Source organism: Sinocyclocheilus grahami, unplaced genomic scaffold (genome assembly GCF_001515645.1).
Source record: "Sinocyclocheilus grahami isolate Dianchi unplaced genomic scaffold, SAMN03320097.WGS_v1.1 scaffold454.1, whole genome shotgun sequence".
Lineage (NCBI taxonomy): Eukaryota > Metazoa > Chordata > Actinopteri > Cypriniformes > Cyprinidae > Sinocyclocheilus > Sinocyclocheilus grahami.
Window position 1 is genome coordinate 166,813 of NW_015505633.1, and position 22,143 is coordinate 188,955.

Here is a 22,143-nt window from a genome sequence, read left to right on the forward strand (position 1 = left end):
AACCACATGTGACGACCCCGGGCTGGACTCCGCTTCGTCCACGGTGAAAGCCGATCCGGCAATCCACAGCGCAAAGTTGATGTATTTCCTCAGTGACAAGCACGGATCAGCTCTAGGCATGACAAAGCGGATATCGTCCTCTTTTGGAAGGCCAAACACAGTAGTTTCGCTTTCACAACGAAACACACAGCATATCCACAACATGGTGGCGGCAGCAACAATACTAGTTTGGGGGAAGTCGTGGCCTAATGGTTAGAGAGTCGGTCTCATAACCCAAAGGTTGTGGGTTCGAGTCTCGTACCGGCAGGGATTGTAGGTGGGGGGAGTGAATGTACAGCACTCTCTCCCACCTTCAATACCACGACTGAGGTGCCCTTGAGCAAGGCACCGAACCCTCAACTGCTCCCCGGGCGCCGCAGCATAAATGGCTGCCCACTGCTCCGGGTGCGTGTTCACGGTTTGTGTGTGTTCACTGCTGTGTGTGTGCACTTTGGATGGGTAAATGCAGAGCACTAATTCTGAGTATGGGTCACCATACTTGGCCACATGTCACTTCACACTCACACTCACACTTCACACTACTACAGCGAGAATAAAAGTTACGCCTTCTTTCTTTGCGTTATGCAAATCTTCCCACACAGTGACGTAGATATGTGGGGGCATGTTAAAATGAGGCGTTTTAGGAGGGCATGGACAAGTCTTAACTTTTATAAAGAATATCTCTTTGGATTTGAGACTTTAGTCTTTGCAACTTTACAGATCTTCTTTATGCACCAAGAGCTTGTAAAACTCCAAAGAGAAAGGAAAAATTGAAATCGCATCATATGACCCCTTTAATTGATTGTTTTAATCAGCTGTTTGGACTCTCATTCTGACGGCACCTATTCATTGCAGAAAATCCAATGGTAAGAAAGAGATGTAATGGTAATTTTTCCAAATCTGTTCCAATGAAGAAACAAATTCATCTACATCTTGGATGGCCTGAAGGTGAGTATATTTTTGGGTAAACTATTCGTTTAATACTGAAGGCTAGTGATAGTGCTGCTTGTGGTCGTATCACCTGTAATGGCAGCACCACCAGAGCCACACAGATCATGATGACCACGAGTAGCTGAGAGGGCCAGATTCTGGGTGTGACGTCTCCATAACCAACAGTCGAGAAGGTGACGATGCAGAAATATAAAGCGTCGAAAAGAGTGAGATTCTTCCCTGCCCGCTCGAGGTGCTGAATCCCACAAGCCCTATGGAGTATTAGAAAATTATTTTGAAAATAGAGATTATATCTAATAAATTTAGCATCATGGTATTGTTATAGTTTCATTAGGATGACATTTCAAGGCTCTTTCCATGAATAGGGTTCAATAGAGCTGCTCAGTCATGATGGCAATTTGTAGGCTTGCCCAGAAGGGCATTTCACCATGGGCTCCCTCAGGAATTTCAAATGGGTTTTTAAAATAGCGGTTTTCGATTTGGAGTAAAATAAGGTCTGAAATAAAGACTTTCACATTTTGCTCTACAACATATTACATGTCATGTCTAAAATGGCCATTTTAAAAACACTGTGCGGTTTACATTATAACATCAATTTCAATTATAATGTAAATACATAAGGACTGTAACAGTTGTGTGATTTATTACATTCTGTGGTAGTTGTAGTCCATAAGAACTTCATTCAGACCCAAGACCCAATATATTGATACAAGTGTATCAGATATATATGCAAATATATGCTAATACAAAATAAAATATAAGGGCTAATAATTACTGTAGTTTGACCACCTGAGAATAATAAAATTAAACTACCTTCTGCTACTGACTCTTCAACTTTGTTGAAAAACAACATTTTACTTTATGATTTAAGATTTTCAGTTGTTTCATTTAAATAATTCATGCTTCCAAATATAGCGCAACAGTTCTGTTCTGAAACTCAAAATACCATTTACAAACTTTTTTTTAGCATTAAAGTATTTATTGTTCAAGACAGACATAAAATGCAGCAAAAAATAGTAATATACAGTGAATTTTTATTACATTCTAAAATGACTGTTTTCTATTTGAAAATATTTAAAAATGTAATTTATTCTTGTGATGACAGCTAAATTTTTTCTTCATGTGCTATGTGACCTACACTGTTTAATAAAAGGCATTAAGTTCACAGTCTTATACCTTTGTCTTTTTTCTCAGATTTTAAAAGACTTTTTTGCTTTGAAACAAAGTTTGTAATAAGATTCATGTCAGAGCTGGGTGGTTCAGTTTATGGCTTACAGCTCCTTACTAAGGATTTATTTTTCAATCCCGACAGAAAAAATTAATGGGGAAATACTTCCAGAACCCAGACTGTTGAAAAAAGTGAGCTTTGACTGCTGTACTCTATTAACAATTTCTAATAAAACAGTAGCATCTTGTTTTGACACTGCAGGGGTAAAAAATATTTTTGGATGATTTGCATTAATGATCAGGGCTGCGTTTCCCAAAAGCATCATAAGCTTAATTACATCGTAGACTCATTGAAACCAATGGAGCTATGATCAACTTAGGCTTACGATGCTTTTGGGAAACGCAGCCCTGGACAGTTAATGCATCTGAGTGTGACTGTTTCAGATTTGCGGCATTAGATCCAAGCCTGTAAAAGGCTTAAGAGCCAAAGAGATCAAAGAGCTTTACCCAGTAAAGACCAGAGAGAGCAGTGTACAGATCAGAATGAGGACCTGGTTGAACATGGCAGAGTGTGTGCGCTGAATGGCACGATGGAGATCATTCTAGAAAGGAACAGAGATAGGTGAAAGCGATCTCATCCCTCAGAGAATAAACCAAGACAAGTACAAGTACAAGAATAAAACACATATTGCAGGCAACGTGAGATAACTGTAAAAGCCCTGTTCTGAAAGAAAGCAGGCCCATTTAAGTGCCTGCTTTAAAGAGAACTTAATAACCTTCATTATCTTTCATTCATTGCACAATGAAGGTCTAGTGCTCCTCAAATAACTAATTATTATATTCCGCTGAATGTAATAGAGCAAAATATAGTAAGACAACTGTGAATACTCTTTAATAACTGTACTGCTCAATTATATATGAGATACACATGTATGTTAACTAAAATGTCATGCCTATGAGATCATGCCTTAAATGACTGCCTTTTCGTAATATTCACCTCACTAGGAAGGAAAATATATTTTAAGAAAACTTTGGGGTAAAATAGAGAAATATTTCTTCCATGTCACATTTTGGTTATTGTTAGTATTTCTCTTCTACCAATATCTTTGCTTAAAGCATTTGTAAAAGGACATTCCCCCTGCCAGGTTCTCTCTGGCCATTTGACCCGTCCATCTGGCAGGGAAGGGAACGCTGGCACCCTCTCAAATTTTTGCTCATTGATGATGCATTATCATTTGTCAAGTAAAGCTTCCCAACAAAGCAATATTATCAAACACCACCCATGTTATTCTGCTAAAACACCCAACGTGATTTCCCAAAGGCATGTGAAATGCACTGCAGAGCTGCAAAAACTACTTACAATCATGTTCTCCAGCGCTGATTTGGCAAGCCAACAGTTAAGAAACACAGGAACAAATATGTTCCTCAGCGGAGGCCAAAAGATCTAGAAAAGAAAACACTCATAGGATGAAGGATGACTGTATCAGACATATTTCAGTCTAGTATAAGAAAGTAAAAACATTCAAAACATTTATAACAGAAAAGCATAACTGTGTTGTGTTCCACTCCATAGCTTTTACATCTGTAATGGCATTAGCAGAAAGGAATTAAACATCCTATAATTTGCTCCCACTGAATGCAGGTCAAAAATGGTTATTTGTTACTTGGCTAATTGTTGCATTTCAGTAATAATCATTCACTATCACAATTAGATTTCAAATGTCAATGGCTACTCATATATTTACCATCAATCACAACAATACTATCCCAACAGTACTCAACAATTACTATCAACAATGACTGTTTGACGGCAGCAACTGGATACCAGATATCTTCATAACTTACTGTAATTATGAATGGCACTGTATTGATCATCTCAATGATGAAGGAGATTTGGAAAATCTGCTCCCAAATGTTCCCCTAGAAATTAAATAAATGTTATACTGCAGAAAAAGCACATTTAATGCAAATTTATTGCACAAAAATAAATATATAAATAAATAAAAACATCCTAATTCATATAATGTAAAAATCTAAAATAATCTGTCCTAAATAGTGACATTGGAATTACTGCATCCAATTTACAGTGTGAAAATAGCATGTATTTTGTACTATTTTGTATGGAAACCCGTTTCCACAACAGAATAGCAAAATAAAAAAGGTATTTGCGACTTTGTAATCTTATAATTTTGAGATAAACTGATAAACCTTCAATTCGGAGAAGGAAAGTCAGAGTTGAGAGATAAATGTCATAATGACCTTTTTCCATAGCTGAAACAAAAAACAGAATTACAAAATGTAAACTTCAGAATTCTGAGAAAGAAAGTCAGAAAATATGGGATGTAAACTCAGAATTCTGAGAAAATGTCGGAAAATTATAGAATTCTGAAAAAAAGTAAAAGTTGCAATAACCTTTTCTGTTTATTTTGTGGTGGAAACACAATGGGAAGGAAGTGTGTAAAAAAGTACACTACAAATCTTTTCATAGTGCAAGTGCGAAAATTGGGATGCACCCTTTAATTACAACAAAGATTAAGCTCTCAGCAGCAGAAAATTCAGCTTTATTCTTGTTAAATCAATAAAGAAACAAGTTGGAGAAGTTTTTTTCTGTCAAAAGTGAAGAACACTTCCCATTATTGGGGAACTAAAGACACAAAGTGGCCCTTAAGCGACCCAAGAGAAGCTGAAATAGTCAGATTTAATTTAGATCAGTGGTTAGAAATCTCACAAGGGCAGAATAACAATGACAATAATCTTACCTTGTAGCTGAGATACACCAGGAGCATTGCTTGCAAGAAGCTAATTAAGGCCACTGTCACCTGTGGTGCAGGAAACATTATAATTTTGATTAGTGGAGTATCAATAACAGAAAATAATGAGATTTCAGGAAATAACTTCAAAATCCTATCAGAGTCTGAGTACTGTGTGAGAGCGAGAAACAATTAGTTGTCAAAGACATGTGAACAGTGATGCACACTCTTAAAAAATAAAAAAGGTTACGCAATGCAAAACCCTCCTGGGGTCTGTCCTGTGCACCTCTATTGCTGTCTGGTTAAGTTCAGACAGCAAACAGGACAAAAGAAAATTGCATCTGACAGTCAGGACCACTGAGAGGATAATTGGTGCACTGTTTTTCACCGTTTATATCACTCTGTTTGTCTGTCTTCCAGACAGACTGTCAGTCAATGCAGTAGTGGGTATATTTTCATTAACGCTTTCTGCAGGTTACATCATTACGCCAGTTGATGGTAATAAAAGACCATCTTGATGAGAGAAACATTCAAATTATTTGTTTAAAGCACACTGATTTATAAAGGAACCAAAGAAGTGACTGATTTTATGATTTTATAGTCTTTGAATCATTCACTCAGCTGATTCATTCCAAATGAAACAAGTGAATATGAGTGAGTCATTGATTTCTTGAGGAACCAAATAAGTTCCTGATTTTGTAGTCATTGATTCATTCAGTTAACCAATTTGTTCAAAGCACACTGATTTATTCAGGAATGAAACAAGTTACTATTTTTATAAATGTATCACTGAATTATTCGCTCAAACAGTGCATTCAAAAAACTGATTCAATCAGGAATAAAAACACCTCTACAGTTGTTTTGGCTTAGTGGCTTAGAACAAATTAGTTTGGCGGACCCAAACCATCTGATTTTCAATATATTTTAATAGTATGTCTAAAATGTAACTTAAGCAATGTAACTTCTTGTTTATTGAAGTGTTGTAGAAAAGCAATATTGTACTTGCAAGTGCAGTGGTCTGAATTCCAGCAGGGTATTCATATTATTTCAGATATTTAAATATATTGACATTGAGCCAATCTGCACACACCTCTCCATAAGATTTTTATATTTTAATTTACTCTGCCTATATGTTTATTCTTGTAATGGATCTTGTATATTTAATCTATGAAAGTTGTTAGCACAAAAAAATCCAATAAAGCTTTTTTTAGATTAAGATTCTAAACCACAAAATAAAGATTTTTTTAAAGAAATTTTTTGTAAAAGGTTTTCCATGAATCACAAAAAAAATCTCTACCTACCTGTATCGCCCATACAGGAACTCTCCTATTCACCCAAAATATTAACTCCCTTCAAAAATACATCACAAGAAACACAAACACATAAGGAAATATTCAAAAATAAACACCCTAATTAGTTAATAAGTTTGATTTATGATCACAATATCAAATATGCAGACGGGTCTCACCAGTTTATTTGTGTGTGATCTGCGGTCAGGTTTGTTGTGTAGTTGCCACAGGCTTTGCTGCAAAGAGCATCTGTGATGTTTGTGCAATGTTTCCTATAATCACGATAACAGGCAGTTAGAACATAACACACATAAAAGTGAAAGGCATCAGGATTGAAACACTGAGGGATCATGCCTGCTGGCTCTGACATAAACGACAGCATGAGATGGCCTCTCTCATTTGATTACTGCTCGTAGGGCACCCTCTCCTCTCCCAGCATGCCTGCACACAAGTACACACTGCTCTCTCTTTCTGTCAGTTACTAAAAGACGCTGTCCATGAATGGTTTTTGTGGCTGGTATTAAAAGCGACTCTAATGGACACTTCAGACTGATGAGTCTGGGCTGATCCCAAGAGTCGGTCTCATGTAATTTAAGCGGTGCTTTTGAGGCGTACTATAATGCATTTTATTTTGGTGTGCCTTTGTTGTCATGTCACGAAAGAGCTGAAGTAAAATCATTATACAGCAGTTATTTCTTGTCCTCTAAGATGACTGGACAAGCAGCGTTTCAATACTGCTGATACTTTGCATGGAATGTTGCGAGAGGTTTTGTTGTTCATATCATTTTGCTGTTGTGTGTTAACGTTCCAGACCAGAGTATGTGAGTGGAAGTGAAGTTGTCTGATTTTGCACAGAACAAGGAGCATTTTTTCTCATCATCTCATCAGTGAGAAAGAAACCCACTGTGGAGCTGAAATGGACTGTTGTATAAAAGAAGTATCACACAAGCAAGAGTGATGCTATGATCTTTTGTGTTGCATTAAAGAAAAGATTACCATTCAAAAGTTTGGGTCATTAAATTATTTTTTAAAGAAATGAATACTTGTGCATAAAAATGATCAAAAGTGACACTAAACACACTTATAATGCTACAAAAGATTTCAAATAAATGTTCTTTTAAACTTCTTATCCTGACAAAATGCACCACGGTTTCTACAAAAAATATTAAGCAGCACAATTGTTTTCAAAATTGATAATAATAAAATATGTTACTTGAGCTGCAGATCAACATGTTGGATTGGTTTCTGAAGGATCATTTGATGCTGAAAATTCAGTGATGCAATGGTGCTAAAAATTCAGCTTTGCCATTACAGGAATAGATGACACTATAAAATATAATAAAATAGAAAACAGTTGTTTAAAATTCTAATAATATTTCAAAATATTACTGTTTTTTACGTTAAGAAATTAGGCATAAGGGACCTGTATCGAAAACATAATAAAATCATACTAACCCCAAACTTTTGAATGGTAGTGTATATATGAAGATGTATAAATGACAGAATTTTCATATTATATTTTTCCCTTTAAATATCATGCTTACTCACCGTGCACATGTGACCTGGTTAGTTGGATCATCTAGTGAGACTCTGATTATATAAAGGAGGCATGTTAACAACTTCAAGGAGAGGTTGAAGAGGCGTATTCTGAGACCTGCAATACAGTAAATTATGAAGTGGAGATTCATACCATAGAAAACCCATCTGGAAAATGTGTTATAAATAATTCAGCAGTCTGGCAATCCTGCAAACTTACAGTACCATAATAAATTTACACAAACAGTTAAAACAAAGGCACCTTCACTGTTATGATGATTTAGCTAGTAATAGGACACATAAAAGGCAAAGATATGGAGGCACTGTACATGTGCATGTATAGTGATATTGAGATCCATAAAAATCTTGAGTATTGTTTATGCTTGCAGTAATGGATTCTGTTTTGTTGGCTGTAAATGGCTCAAAGGGTCAAAAGATTTTACTTACTTGACCTTTGGTTTTTGATGAAAAAGAGCTTCAACCTCTCCTTGAATGTGTTTTCATTTACATAAAATTCCACCTGCACCCTATGGAAAGGAAATAAAACGATGTTTTAACACAATATTTTAAAACTCATTTTACATGCAGTGGTAGTAAATGTATGATATAGTTACGCCCAAAATATTTGGACACGCAATCACACTTTATAATGATAATCACACATTTTAAAATGTCAATTTTTTTTCAAATTCATTCTTCTGTAAAAAAAAAAAAAAAAAAAAATTATATACAGTGGGGAAAAAAAGTATTTAGTCAGCCACCAATTGTGCAAGTTCTCCCACTTAAAAAGATGAGAGAGGCCTGTAATTTTCATCATAGGTATACCTCAACTATGAGAGACAAAATGAGAAAAAAAATCCAGAAAATCACATTGTAGGATTTTTAAAGAATTTATTTGCAAATTATGGTCGAAAATAAGTATTTGGTCAATAACAAAATTTCATCTCAATACTTTGTTAAATACCCTTTGTTGGCAATGACCGAGGTCAAACGTTTTCTGTAAGTCTTCACAAGGTTTTCACACACGGTTGCTATATATTAATTAACAGCAGCATACAAAACTGCCCAGAGTGTAAATAACTTCTTTTAATCTCCAGATCCATCTTTAAGATGTACGAGAGCGTTTCAAATCTTTTAGGACATCTGACAAGGAGCATTAGCAACGGTGGTGCTTCAGATGAACTCTCAGCAGACATCAGCCTCTCCCATCTATGCATGAATGTTTCCCTAAGTACTATTTCAGTGTCTATAATTTTGAATTTGCATATATTATCATCATATTGCGGCAACATCCTTTATGATCTAAAATACAGCATCTTTGAATCTATCCCAAAACGCACAACACTGTAGCTTCACGAAATCTACAGTTTCACCACCCACACAATGCTGTAAAATGATTAATCCCATTGATCATGCATATCACTAATGAGATGCTTTTGGGTGAATTTCGGGAAAAACTCAAAATCAAAAGAAATTCATATTTGCATACAGAAAATAATTTCACCAAAAAAAAAATTTGTTGCATTCTGCAATAAAAACTGAAACTGGAAAAAGATACAGTACAGATTCTGCCCAGATACAGTACACTTTTTTATTTTTTTATTATTAAAACCAACATTTTTTAAGCAAGCTGCAGAGAATAGGAGTGTGTACTTAGTGGTGCTATAAGTGATTTCTGCCATTTTGTTAATTTCCGTCATTTTGTTTTTGTCTGTCATCCAACCACACTCAATCCAAAACCCCTGTCTTCAATTCATCAGAAACCCCGAGGCCAGGTCTCCCAAACACAAAACATCACAGCATCTAATCTATTTGAGCATCACAGCCTACTTCCTTACTACACTACCAGTCAAAATAATGCTTAATAATTAAGAATTTTTTATATTTGCTCACCAAAGCTGCATTTATTAGATCAAAAACACAGTAAAACTGTAATACTGTGAAATATTACAATTTAAAATAACTGTTTTCTATTTTCATATATTTTAAAATGTAATTTATTCCTGTGATGGCCATGCTGAAATTACATTATAATATGATTAAAAAAATCTTAATAAAAAAAAATCATAATTATTCCAAACTAATATTATGATTTAAAAAACTAATTTTACAAAATCATAATTTGACCCGTAGTGTATATAGTATGCAAAAACCACTACAAAAAATGTAGTATATCCAAATACCCTCATAAAACACAAGGTGAAAACATTCCCACTGCTTCCAAAGAGATTTTGAAATCTACATGACATGCACAGAATATACTTTATAGATGAGAAGTCATTTGTACATTTGACAGTATGTGATTTGACGCAGCTAATGATTCGCAGCAGAGAGTGAAAATACAGCGCTCACATCTGTGACAGAGACGTGCAATTTCCCAGGACACCTACTGGTATTTCAGTCATATCTGTCAGCCATAGAGACATTTTATGCATGGTCTAAAAAAAGAACACACACACACACACACACACACACATTTGTTTCTGTGAATTGTGGGGACTTTCCCTAACAGAAAACCTGTTTGCATTGTTACACTTTCAGATAAACATAATTTACGTTTTCTTTTTTTTCCCCGTGTCAAAATGTTCAAACATTTCAGGTTTAACTATCCTTGTGGGGACATTTAGTCCCCACAATGTTGCATAAATAAGTACACACACACACACCTTGAATAATTTACAGCATCTTTAATAATCAAAAAATAATTTCAAAATGCTACAGTCTGTGCTTTTTTAATGAACATATTTTTTTTCTTTTAATTTTGGGACAAAATATAATATAGAAATTCCTTTGGTAAAACCTTTTGCTTTTTCCATATAACCATTCTTGCTTCTAATTACTCCACTAATGCACATTTCTTGGTGATAACGCATATTATGTCATAAAAGCTGTGCATATAAAGCTTGAATAATCCATGATTTTTACACTTTCAGTTGCCCTAAAAAACTGAAATCACTGTGGTACACGTTCACTATGGGGATCATCATTATACCGAGTATGTTTGCTATTTGTGATGTCACAAGCATCATACTAATGGTAGGCTAGAGCTTCTCAAAGTCCTTTACATTTGTCGAGGGCATGACATGATGTATATTGCAGGCAGTAATTATGAGCACCAGAGAAAGGCGCAGAGAAAGAGAGAGAGATATCCTAGAGAACAGCCATTGTTTCCTGCTTCTCCTGCTCTGTCTCCATGGCAATGCCGTTAAAACAGGTTGTGGTGACACACATACTGTAAGGTAGATGTTTACTGAGCTGAGGACTGTTTTGTTGAAGTCAAAAAAAGAAGTTTACAATTATAAAACAACGACCAGTGTAATGCATTAGGAAAAAAACAAACAATACCAGCTTCTTGAAATAGGACTGCATTTCACATACGCAAGAACGGATCAACAGACACACAACACCCACACAGACAAAACTTGTCCACAAGTCTTCACTGTGCCAGAAATAATTGCTCTGCCTGACTGTCAAACTGCTTCTCACATTAGAAAAGACTGACATTATAATTGCAAGGAAATCCGTAACATTTCGTGGCAACATGGAACAACAGGGCTGGCCAGTAATAACTGATAGCAATATAGTCTCTGTAAAAATCTTTTTTCTTTTGATTTGAGCGGCCCAAAATATACCTTCAATCCACCCACGTACGCTAGCTCTCCAACTGACAGATACTGTGTTAGCTCTATTTAGTGCGCGGAGCATAAATATTGAAGACTCAGAGTCTGTGTGCTCATGTCAGCCTACTTTACAGAGCATTCCAAAGGGAAATAACACTAGAAGTTAGAATGGGGACATTCACATCGTTTTGTAAAGCAACATTTTCTTAGCATAGGAGTAAGAAAATCAAAATATTTATTTTGTAAGTTTAGAAATTAGGCATTACTGGTAACGTCTCGGTTACGTATGGTAACCCTCGTTCCCTGAAGGAGGAGTGTAAACTACTTCGAGTGTAAACTAAACGAGTCAATGCACATTGGCATGCAATTATTCCATCCAGCTGCCGCTGATCACAGAGTGAGTATAATAAGGCAGCAGGTGCAATGCATACCAGGTTTTCGCTGAGGAGCCGAGCGGTGGCAACCGTGGCGACGGGACGTGGCGTCTTCCTTCCCTCCTTCATGGAATGAGGATTACCATATGTAACCGAGACGTTCCCTTTCAGTCGGTCACTCCGAGTCACGTCGGTGACCGACGAATTGGGATCCCTACCAAAGCGCCATGGTGTTGCCGCTTCCAGTGCCCTGTGCGAGCCACCTGCGCCCCTATCTGGTGTAGGCCGGGGCTCGGGACAAGTAGTTCCACTCACCATTTTTCAAAGCACTACCTTACTGAGTGAGATTGGATAACACTGGGAAAACGTACCCGCTCCACTTGGAACAGGGACGCTGCGGAAGCCCCATCCTTCCCGTAGGATTTTTTGGAATCAAATACACATATAGCATTTGGTTTAGCGTTTAGGTGTATATGGAGAAACTGGAGGTGATTATAACCCTCTTGGACTGGCAGAAGTCTGCCGGGGAACACGGGCTCTAAGGCTATACCGTGGATTATACACATACGAAACCCGCTTAGGTCTTAATATGGAACCCGGCCTTCCACGGTTCCCGCGGATTCATCGTGAAGGCCCTTTTCAATGAAAGAAACTTTAGCTCAACTGAATGCAAAGGCTCGAATGGGCCCTGCTGTAGTGATTTTAGCACTAGAGACAGATTCCAAGAGGGTATAGAGGGGCCGGGAAGGATTCAACCTCCTGACCCCTCTAATGGCGCTTTTCCACTGCATGGTACGGCACGGTACGGTTCACTTTTGGGGAGGTTTCCACTGGGTACAGTACCTGGTACTGTTTTTAGTACCACTTCGGTTGGGGTTCCAAGTGAACCGTATCGTTACCAAAACGTGACGTGTAAACTCTGCTGATCACGATTCCAAGAGGGTATAGAGGGGCCGGGAAGGATTCAACCTCCTGACCCCTCTAATGGCGCTTTTCCACTGCATGGTACGGCACGGTACGGTTCACTTTTGGGGAGGTTTCCACTGGGTACAGTACCTGGTACTGTTTTTAGTACCACTTCGGTTGGGGTTCCAAGCGAACCGTATCGTTACCAAAACGTGACGTGTAAACTCTGCTGATCACGGATTGGCCGGAGAGAATCGTCACTACCTGCGTCACTGAACTTGCGACACAAACACAAAAGAACCGCTAGATTTAAATCAGCACAGCCAGTGAAGGATCAAACGCAACTGTTTTGAACGAGCGCACCTTTTTTTTTAACAACCAAAAAGTTTTGTTGTCTGTTGCGGAAGAACAGACTTTCCTCTCGTTGATAGCAGAGGAGCGGATCCAGCGAGAGCTTGATGGGGCGACGCGGAATGAAAACAGTTTTTTAGGAGTCGTGGCAGTATAGGCGGGGCAACTATAACGACATGTGAATAATCCCGCCCACTCTAAAGCGATACTGAACTGCTGTGGAAACGCAAACCATGCCGAGCCGTACCGAGCCGAGTCGGACCCCGCTCTACCCGAGCGGCTCCGAAACGTCTCCAAATCAGCTGGACCGTCTGGGGATGGAGTCGCCATTCTCCTGGGAGCATTGCTCGAGACAGCTCGTTGGCTGTACGGTTGAGCTGGCCCGGAATGTGAACAGCACGAAGTGACCTCAGAACCAAAGACTCCAAAGGAGGAGGTGGCGGGCGAGTTGCGACGGGAGCGCAGACCACCTTGTCAGTTGATGAACACAACGGTCGCTGTGTTGTCCGTTCGGACCAGCAAGTGCTTGCCTCGTAAGCGCCCTTTGAGACAGTTCAAGGCAAGGCGCACTGCCAACAACTCTTGGCAATTGATGTGCCAGTGCATCTGCGGGCGACAGGCCGGTGTGACTTGGACCCGGTGAGTGCCGCGCTTCCACGCCCACCTCGGGACTCGGCCATAAAGCCAGTGCTGGAGCGGTCTCATATGTAACAGAGCTGGCCCGGAATGTGAACAGCACGAAGTGACCTCAGAACCAAAGACTCCAAAGGAGGAGGTGGCGGGCGAGTTGCGACGGGAGCGCAGACCACCTTGTCAGTTGATGAACACAACGGTCGCTGTGTTGTCCGTTCGGACCAGCAAGTGCTTGCCTCGTAAGCGCCCTTTGAGACAGTTCAAGGCAAGGCGCACTGCCAACAACTCTTGGCAATTGATGTGCCAGTGCATCTGCGGGCGACAGGCCGGTGTGACTTGGACCCGGTGAGTGCCGCGCTTCCACGCCCACCTCGGGACTCGGCCATAAAGCCAGTGCTGGAGCGGTCTCATATGTAACAGGCCGAGCGGTGTAAGTGCTACTGCGTATGCCCCAGGAGCCTCTGAAAAAGTATCAGTGGGGCCGCTGTCCTGCCCTTGAATGTATTCAAGCAGGCTAGCACCGACCGCACATTTTCCTCTGTGAAGCGCGCTGTCTGTTCGACCGAATCCAACTCCATACCGAGAAAAGAGATCCTCTGCTCTGAAAGAGTTTGCTCTTTTCCCAGTTGATCCGAAGGCCCAACAGGCTGATGTGCCGGAGCGCCAAGTCCCTGTGCTCGCACAACTGATCCTGAGACTGTGCTAGTATAAGCCAATCGTCCAGATAGTTGAGGACGCGGACAACGTGCTCTCTGAGGGGAACAAGAGCTGCCTCCACGACTTTCGTGAAGACACGAGGAGACAGGGGCAGCCAGAAGGGCAGGACCTTGTACTGATATGCACATCCTTCGAACGCAAACCGCAGAAATGGTCTGTGGCACGGAAGGATCGACACATGAAAGTACACATCCTTCAGGTCGATTGCTGCAAACCAATCTCGGGGACGGACGCACCCAAAGATGCGTTTCTGCGTCATCATCTTGAACGGTAGCCGATGAAGGGCCCGGTTCAAAACTCACAGATTCAAGATTGGCCGTAACCCACCGCCTTTCTTGGGTACAATGAAGTAAGGGCTGTAAAACCCCGACCTCATATCGGCTGGAGGGACCGGCTCTATCGCATCCTTCGCCAGCAGGATTGCGATCTCTGCCCGCAGAACAGGGGCATCGGCCGTCCTCATTGTAGTGAAGCGGATACCGCTGAACTTGGGGTGATGCCGGGCGAACTGATTCGCATAGCCGAAGCTGATGGTCCGCAGAAGCCAGCGAGACGGGCTGGGTAGCGCTGACCAGGCACCCAGAAACCGTACAAGCGAGACCAGCGGAACCACAGCCGTACCCGCAGTGGGGCAGCGAGGTGGAACACAGGGACCCAACTCGGGCGGCTTGTGAGCGGCCCGGAGGGGGGTGGGAGTGTGGGGTGAGCACCTGGTGAGCTCGTCATGCACTTCCGGGAAGAAAGGCACCGGGGCGGGGCGCTGAGAACCAGCGCGAGCTACCCCGAGAAACCAATCATCCAGCCTCGAGGGCTCTGGACACGGTGGAGGTTTCCACTTGAGCCCTACCCCCTCGGCGGCCCGGGAAAGCATAGCTGCCATCTTCGGATCCGACTCAGGCCTCGCCACCGTCCCAGAGGGCGGCAGCGGGGCCGAATCTTCATCGGACAGCTCTCCCTCCGATGCTGAGATCGACATCTGTACGGGGGGAGGTCCACTGGATACTGCTGGTACGCTCTTTAAAGAGGGCCCAGTGGGTTCCGTGGGTTGCTCCACTGGATCGGATGTGCAAGAGGAGTGATGGTCCCCAGAGGGTTGGTTCCCTGTGGGGTTTGCCATCACTGTAACCCTCAAACCGCCCGCGCTACTGCTGGAAGTAGTTCTCGTCTGTCCGCCAGAACGAGCCCCAGATCGCGGCAGCGGCAACGGGACTCCGCCCCCTTGCGAGTAGCGGAGCCTGGTTCGCAGCTCAGAGATGGTCATGTTCCCGCAATGAGAACATGACTCATCCACGAAGGCCACCTCAGCGTGCTTGATGCCCAGACACGTGAGGCAGCGATCGTGACCATCACCCGGTGCCAAGTAACGACCGCACCCAGAAATGCACAGGTGAAACGGCATCCTTATAAGGACGATCCGTCATCTTTATAAAGACACACCTGTGTAGCTCTTTTAAAGAAATTTGATCTTTAGGAAATGCTCTTTTAGTGCTGAGGCGCACAGGGGAGATGGCTGCTTGCAACACGACAGGGGTAGTGCAGCCTGAAGTGCGCAACCCACTCGACACTGGAACGACCAACTCTGAAGCGCCGTCTCGTCAACACAAGAAGCTTCCGAGAGCGTGCTGAACTCGTAGTTCTTGAACAGACACAGTTGAGCAGAACGACATTGTCGCTCGGCTCCAAAGCGAAAAGCTGGTATGCATTGCACCTGCTGCCTTACTATACTCACGCTGTGATCAGCGGCAGCTGGATGCAATAATTGCATGCCAATGTGCATTGGCTCGTTTAGTTTACACTCTAAGTAGATTGGTCTATCGAAGTGATATCCCAATTCGTTGGTCACCGACGTGACTCGGAGTGACCGACTGAAAGGGAACTGGTCTCTTCTTATGTGATATAGTTGCACAATACAGTTTAACGTATTCTGTGAGTGCTTGTTCATTTATGAGTGTTATGAACATAGAACGACTAATTGCATCTTGGAGAGTTTTGCCATGCTACTTACACCACTGGCTTGGTTGTTTGGATCTTGGGGTTCTATATTTTGTATACAAATGAAATAATATATGAATTTAAGTGAATTTGAATTACACAATACATAGCAAACAGAAAAGTACATACCATGTGTGACTCCAGGAGTCAAAAACTGATTCTCTAATATGAAACAAAATATATAACTACAGAAACAAGGGTCGCACTATATTTTACATTATGTTCACTTACATGTACTTACAGCAATGGGTAATATAAGGTAACTCCCAATGACACCCCAGTGACAGCTTTGTACCTTTTTTTCTGAGAGTATAACATAGCATTTTGGATAAAGGAATAGTTCACACAAAAATTCTAAAAAAAACTGACCGTTGTCCCTGTAGCCCTCAAATCTCATTTATACTTGTGCATATTTAAAGGGGTCATATGATGTGATTTCAAGTTTTCCTTTCTCTTTGGAGTGTTACAAGCTGTTCGTGAATAGATAAGATCCCTAAAGTTGCAAAGACTAAAGTCTCAAACCCAAAGAGATATTCTTTATAAAAGTTAAGACTAGTCCACGCCCTCCTAAAATGCCTTGTTTAAACACACCCTCACATGTCTACGTCACTGTGTGGGAAGATTTGCATAACACCGCCCAAATGTTCACACAAAGAAAGAAGGCGTAACTTTATTGTTGCTGCCGCCGCCATGTTGTGGAGACGCTGTGTGTTTCGTTGCAAAAGCGAAAATACTTTGTTTGGCCTTCCAAAAGAGGACATCACTAGAAATCAGTGGTTAAGTTCTATTTACAACACTGTTCCAGAACAGTTCAACCCAAATATTCAGATGTGTGCAGCACATTTTATGGAGGACTGTTTCCTGATCCTGGGAGAGTAGACTACAATGCCGGCTGTTCTGACTGTTACAGACACAGTCTGTAAGTACTAGGGGTGGGAGAAAAAAATCGATCCATCGATGCATCGCGATTCTCTCTCCAACGATTCTGGATCGATTCTGAGAATTTCAGAATCGATTCTGAGCTTAGTTTTTAACCAGATGCGCGATGACGCTGAGTTTGCTTTAGAAACACCCATATTCTGCTTGCTTCCAATTCCTCACACACATACACCACTCGAACCTTCCGTAAAATAATCTTTCATAAAGTTCATAAAGGTAGAAGCAAATTACAAAGACATTCGCAGCCTTCATTGCACAGCATGCGCTGTGAGAGACGCGCGCTTTGTTTGATGTTACACTTGAAGTGTAAAACCGTCGGTTTTCCTTACAAATGCTCTACGAAGTCATCATTTATGTGGTTTGGAATGCAGAGGACATATATATTTAAAATATGAACCTCACTAACACAAGGCTGCTTTCAATTTCAAATGCTGACGCGCGCTTTGTCTGTGAAGACTGGTTGCGCATGCGGCTGTGCGCGACTCCGTGTGGTTTAATGCACTTGCATCTCAAAATGGTTTTATGATGCAAAATTAATGTAAACACAGCCAGTAATGTGTCAAGGAATTAAACGGACAGGACAAACCATATTACTTCCGTGCGTGAATGCAGCTTAATAGATCTCCCGCTGTCTATGATGTCATAGTAAAAAACAACATTAAAGATGAAGAAAAATCACTCACAGTTCTTGAATGGAAAACATTCAGATAATCTTAAATACTGAAAGGACTCTTTGTTTGTTGTTATTATTTGCTACTTGCTTGTATGTTTTGAAGTTATATTAGTTTAAAATTACATTATTAATTATTATTAATTAATTATTATTAACATACAACTGTTTTAATTATTTTTTTTAAATTTGTAATTATTTTAAAAAGTACTTAATTACTTATGTAAGGATATGTAAATGTAAGGATTTTTAAATTCTCAAGTTGGTAAGTTAATTAATAAGGGGGGGAAAGTAGATCAAGAATCGTTCTGGAATCAGATCGGATTGTGAGGTGACTAAAGATTCCCACCCCTAGTAAATACGTTTTCATATTTAAAGAATTTGCCACTGATGATTCAAACGCGAGTTTTGAGCAGTGTAGAGTAGCGCTTGTTGTTTGTCATTTCTCCGATCACAAATGCAGACATGGTTTTATGTTTAAGATGCGCGATGAAACGCACTGCGCAAAAAGACAGTACAAGTCATTATAATCCGTAATTATGTCCCCACTGGATGCAACAAATGCCTCGTTTATAATGGGTTTTAATGTTTTTGTCTCATCGCTCCAGCCGGACAGCGCATCACAGTATGGTAAGGGGGCGTAACATTTCCGTCACACGCTTGAGGTATTCAGCCAATCACAACACACTGGATAGCTGGCCAATCAGAGCACACCTCGCTTTTCAGACCGATGAGCTTTGTAAAAATCGACATGTTTCAGAAAGGCGGGGCATAGAGGAGAAACAATAATGTACAGTATGTGGAAAATAATGTGTTTTTTTAACCTTAAACACATTTAATTACACCAAATACACAAAATAATGTTCTTTTTAGCAACATCACATGACCCTTTTAATCTTGGTGCATCAATGGCGTCTTGTGGGCAGTGTTTGAGTGCTCGACTGAGTTCGAGTCCCGGCTCAACGACCTTTGATCCTGTACCCCACTCTCTCTGTCCCACTTTGCTTCCTATCATTACTCTACTATCTTATCAAAATAATGGCAAGAATGCCAAAAATAAATCTTAAAAAAAAAAAAAATCTTGGTTCATCAAGACACCTCGTCTCTCAGAGAGTCGATAAAGTTTATATATAAGTAATTTATATATAAGTAATAAATATTACTTTATGGGTTAAAACAGCTTGAATGTTTAAATTGGCATGACTTAAAATGATATGCAAGTTACAATTCTGTCAGCTGTCCAAAATGCATGCTAGTCTTGTATTGCAGCATGCAGCTTGCATGCAGAGCAAACTCAATCTGGATATTATGGATGTGAGGCCATTTATGCATTTTGAGAGAGTGGGAGAAGACACGGTACCACTCAATCCCAATCACTCACACTGTTTGTGGAATTCTGCTTCATAGAATGTTTTAAAATGACTGATCTGCTCTGATAATCTGTTAAAGTTTTTTTCAGTTTAAATATCGCTACCCCTAGTTGGATGGTAATAGTATGATGATATATTTGGTACAATATAAAGTATCTATTGATGGTGATTTTGCTAGATTGTGTATATTGCGACATGTAAATACTGTATACCCACATAGGGCAGGTCTGTTCAAAGTTACTGACACGTTAGAGCAATAAATAAACATGTGTGAATTAGAAAAGGTGAGAAAAGTTATTTAGCACAATAAGCCAACTCATTGTGGTACTCGAGCTAACTGAGAAACACCTGGTGTGCGCACTCAAAAAGCCACCTGTCAGATAGCATGCAATCCTGAATTCAGATCTCTTTCATGCTTACTGCATTTGAACGGTCAAACAAACACATGTTTGTGTTCTTCTGAAGAAAGAAAGTGTAATGAGTTTAGAATGGCCTAAAAATAAAAACAGATAGTAACAACATATTCAATATATTACCCTTTAAGTTCCAGACCCTGTCAGTAAGACCTTGGTCCAAAGACAATGCTGTGCCGACTATATTGGACAGTAATACACAACATAATACACAAGTGTGAGTAATAGCCTATTACTTCTAGATTATGATGTTTTTTATGTAGAAATCTTGATAACTTTATAAGGGGACCTCAGAGAACAGAACAAATTAATAAAAAACAAAGGCAGTTCATGACACCTTTAAAGCCTATGTATTTGTGGAAATTTCCCTTTCAGATGCAAAATTTATAGGAGGAGAGTATTTAAATGAATTATGCAAGGTTATTTACTAAGGTAGTAAATCAATTTACTGGGATTTGCATCATTATTTAATAATCAAATTATTAACCCATATTGCAGGGGTGCCCAATCCTGTTCTTGGAGATCTACCTTCCTGCAAAGTTCAGCTCCAGCCCTGATCAGACACAACCAAACCAAACCAACTAATTAGGATCTGAAGGAGCACTTGATAATTACAGACATGTGTGTTTGATCAGGGTTGGAACAGGACCAGGGTTGGGCACCCCTGCCATATTGTGTTGTTAGTAGATTACCCACACCTGATTATCATTGTCTCTGCTTTTTTGCTATCCTACTTTGCACTGCTCTCGATTGCGATGGTTATTATGGAAATGAGCCAGCTGTGTTCTTTAATTTGCATATTGTCAGTAGATCAGCCGCAGAACTTTCCACTCCCATTGGCACTTTAATGGGATGATTGCGATCTCACGCTAATTTCCCCCATTTAGTATATGTGGCTCTAAGGCATTTTACTTGCTTAAAATCATGAACTATGATTAAGATAACAGAAAGCATCTAGAAGATTGTGTACAACAATTATTTTTCAGCAAAGTTTTGATAGTGTTGATAATGCAGAGGTCTTAGAAATCAGCGTATCAAAATATGATACAGTAGGCTTTATGGAGTTAAAATAGAAATCACCTCCTTCATCCGTGCTGGACTAATCTTGTTTATTTTCACTAGGTTTTGTTGTACAGGACATATACAGTGTATATATATATATATATATATATATATATATATATATATACATACATAAAGGTTTATTTGTATGTTTTCTATATGTACAGAAAATATTTTATTAGCTCTATCACAATCTCATTTGTGTAGCTAAATAGATCACTCATAAAAAGAGTGTCTGCTAAATGTAAATGAGTCACGACTTTCCAGTCTAAACAGAGGTGACGACACCTAATAAGATTTCACTCGCCACCAAATGCTAGACGGTACCACGCTTCCGTTCTGACTTACTGTGCATTGGTTGAATCCATACTGTACTCCTCTGTGTACCTGGACAGAGCAGACATGGGTGACACAGAAGGAGAGAGAGTTTTCAATAAAAGACATGCAAATTATAAACATGCAAACACATGCTGGAAAAATCTGGGTTGACCACAGTCCTTGTGAAGAGCACTGCAACAGAATATTTGACACACAGCTTTGTCATTGTGCTGTGACACACTGCATTTTTACAAGGTGTTGAGCGTGTGACATTTGAATTGCCATTTGAAAGCTTTGAGCACTGAGCCGGATCCACGGTCTGGCTGCAAACCTCAGGAGAATAGAGATTTCATAGCACAAGGGTTGCTCTGTGTGGCCATTTAGTTGACACAACAATGGATGATCATGATGTGGACTGCATGGTGGTTAGATGATGACTGCATTATCACAAACAACTTGTACTGATGTACAAGAATATTGCACCAAATATTAATGTGTACAACTGTCAAATAGGAACAACTAAAACAACAGAAAATGGTGAAACTAAATCTTTTACTAAGCAAAGAAAATGTGCATTCCTGAAGGAATATGAATTGCATATTCTCACTGAATTTATGAGCTAAATATTCTCTGTGAATGTATTGCATTAAATATTCCCTCTGTGTGGTGTGGTGTGGTGAGCAGTGCAGTATTTCATCCCAACAACCACAGGGCTGTGAAGGGTTCATCACGCTGTTACACCATCTCACTGACAAACAATACAGTGTAGCTGATCAATTTTGCTGGTAGAAATTTATATTAAGAGTCCAAAAGCAGGAGCCCATAACCCTGAATAACCCCAAATTCCAAAAGACTGCTGTGCAAGTTTTCTCATGGGACGTCATCTTTTGCATTAACTGTATACTTATTAATCGCAAATTCAAGAACCTTTTATCCTATACTTCATAATGTCTTTATCATCTAACTATATCCTCCTGAGACCCAGCTATGGAGTTTTTGCCTCTGTAGTGGACATTATATTTTAGTGAATTTCTCTGAGACCTCAC

General features: G+C 39.9%; 1 protein-coding gene across 1 annotated transcript in view; it reads right to left on the minus strand.

The window, feature by feature from the left end:
* The window catches only part of LOC107552607 (potassium channel subfamily T member 1-like), a 55,066-nt gene extending 33,883 nt beyond the window's left edge, over positions 1 to 21,183 (minus strand). Inside the window, exons 1-10 of the mRNA XM_016234528.1 lie at positions 21,128 to 21,183; positions 8,180 to 8,259; positions 7,745 to 7,850; positions 6,376 to 6,468; positions 6,209 to 6,257; positions 4,917 to 4,976; positions 4,003 to 4,077; positions 3,518 to 3,601; positions 2,665 to 2,759; positions 1,061 to 1,241 (exon numbers count right to left, since the gene is read on the minus strand). Coding sequence (XP_016090014.1) covers positions 1,061 to 1,241; positions 2,665 to 2,759; positions 3,518 to 3,601; positions 4,003 to 4,077; positions 4,917 to 4,976; positions 6,209 to 6,257; positions 6,376 to 6,468; positions 7,745 to 7,850; positions 8,180 to 8,259; positions 21,128 to 21,183 — 879 coding nt within the window. The remainder of the gene's footprint in view (positions 1 to 1,060; positions 1,242 to 2,664; positions 2,760 to 3,517; positions 3,602 to 4,002; positions 4,078 to 4,916; positions 4,977 to 6,208; positions 6,258 to 6,375; positions 6,469 to 7,744; positions 7,851 to 8,179; positions 8,260 to 21,127) is intronic.
* Positions 21,184 to 22,143: the final 960 nt, after the last annotated feature.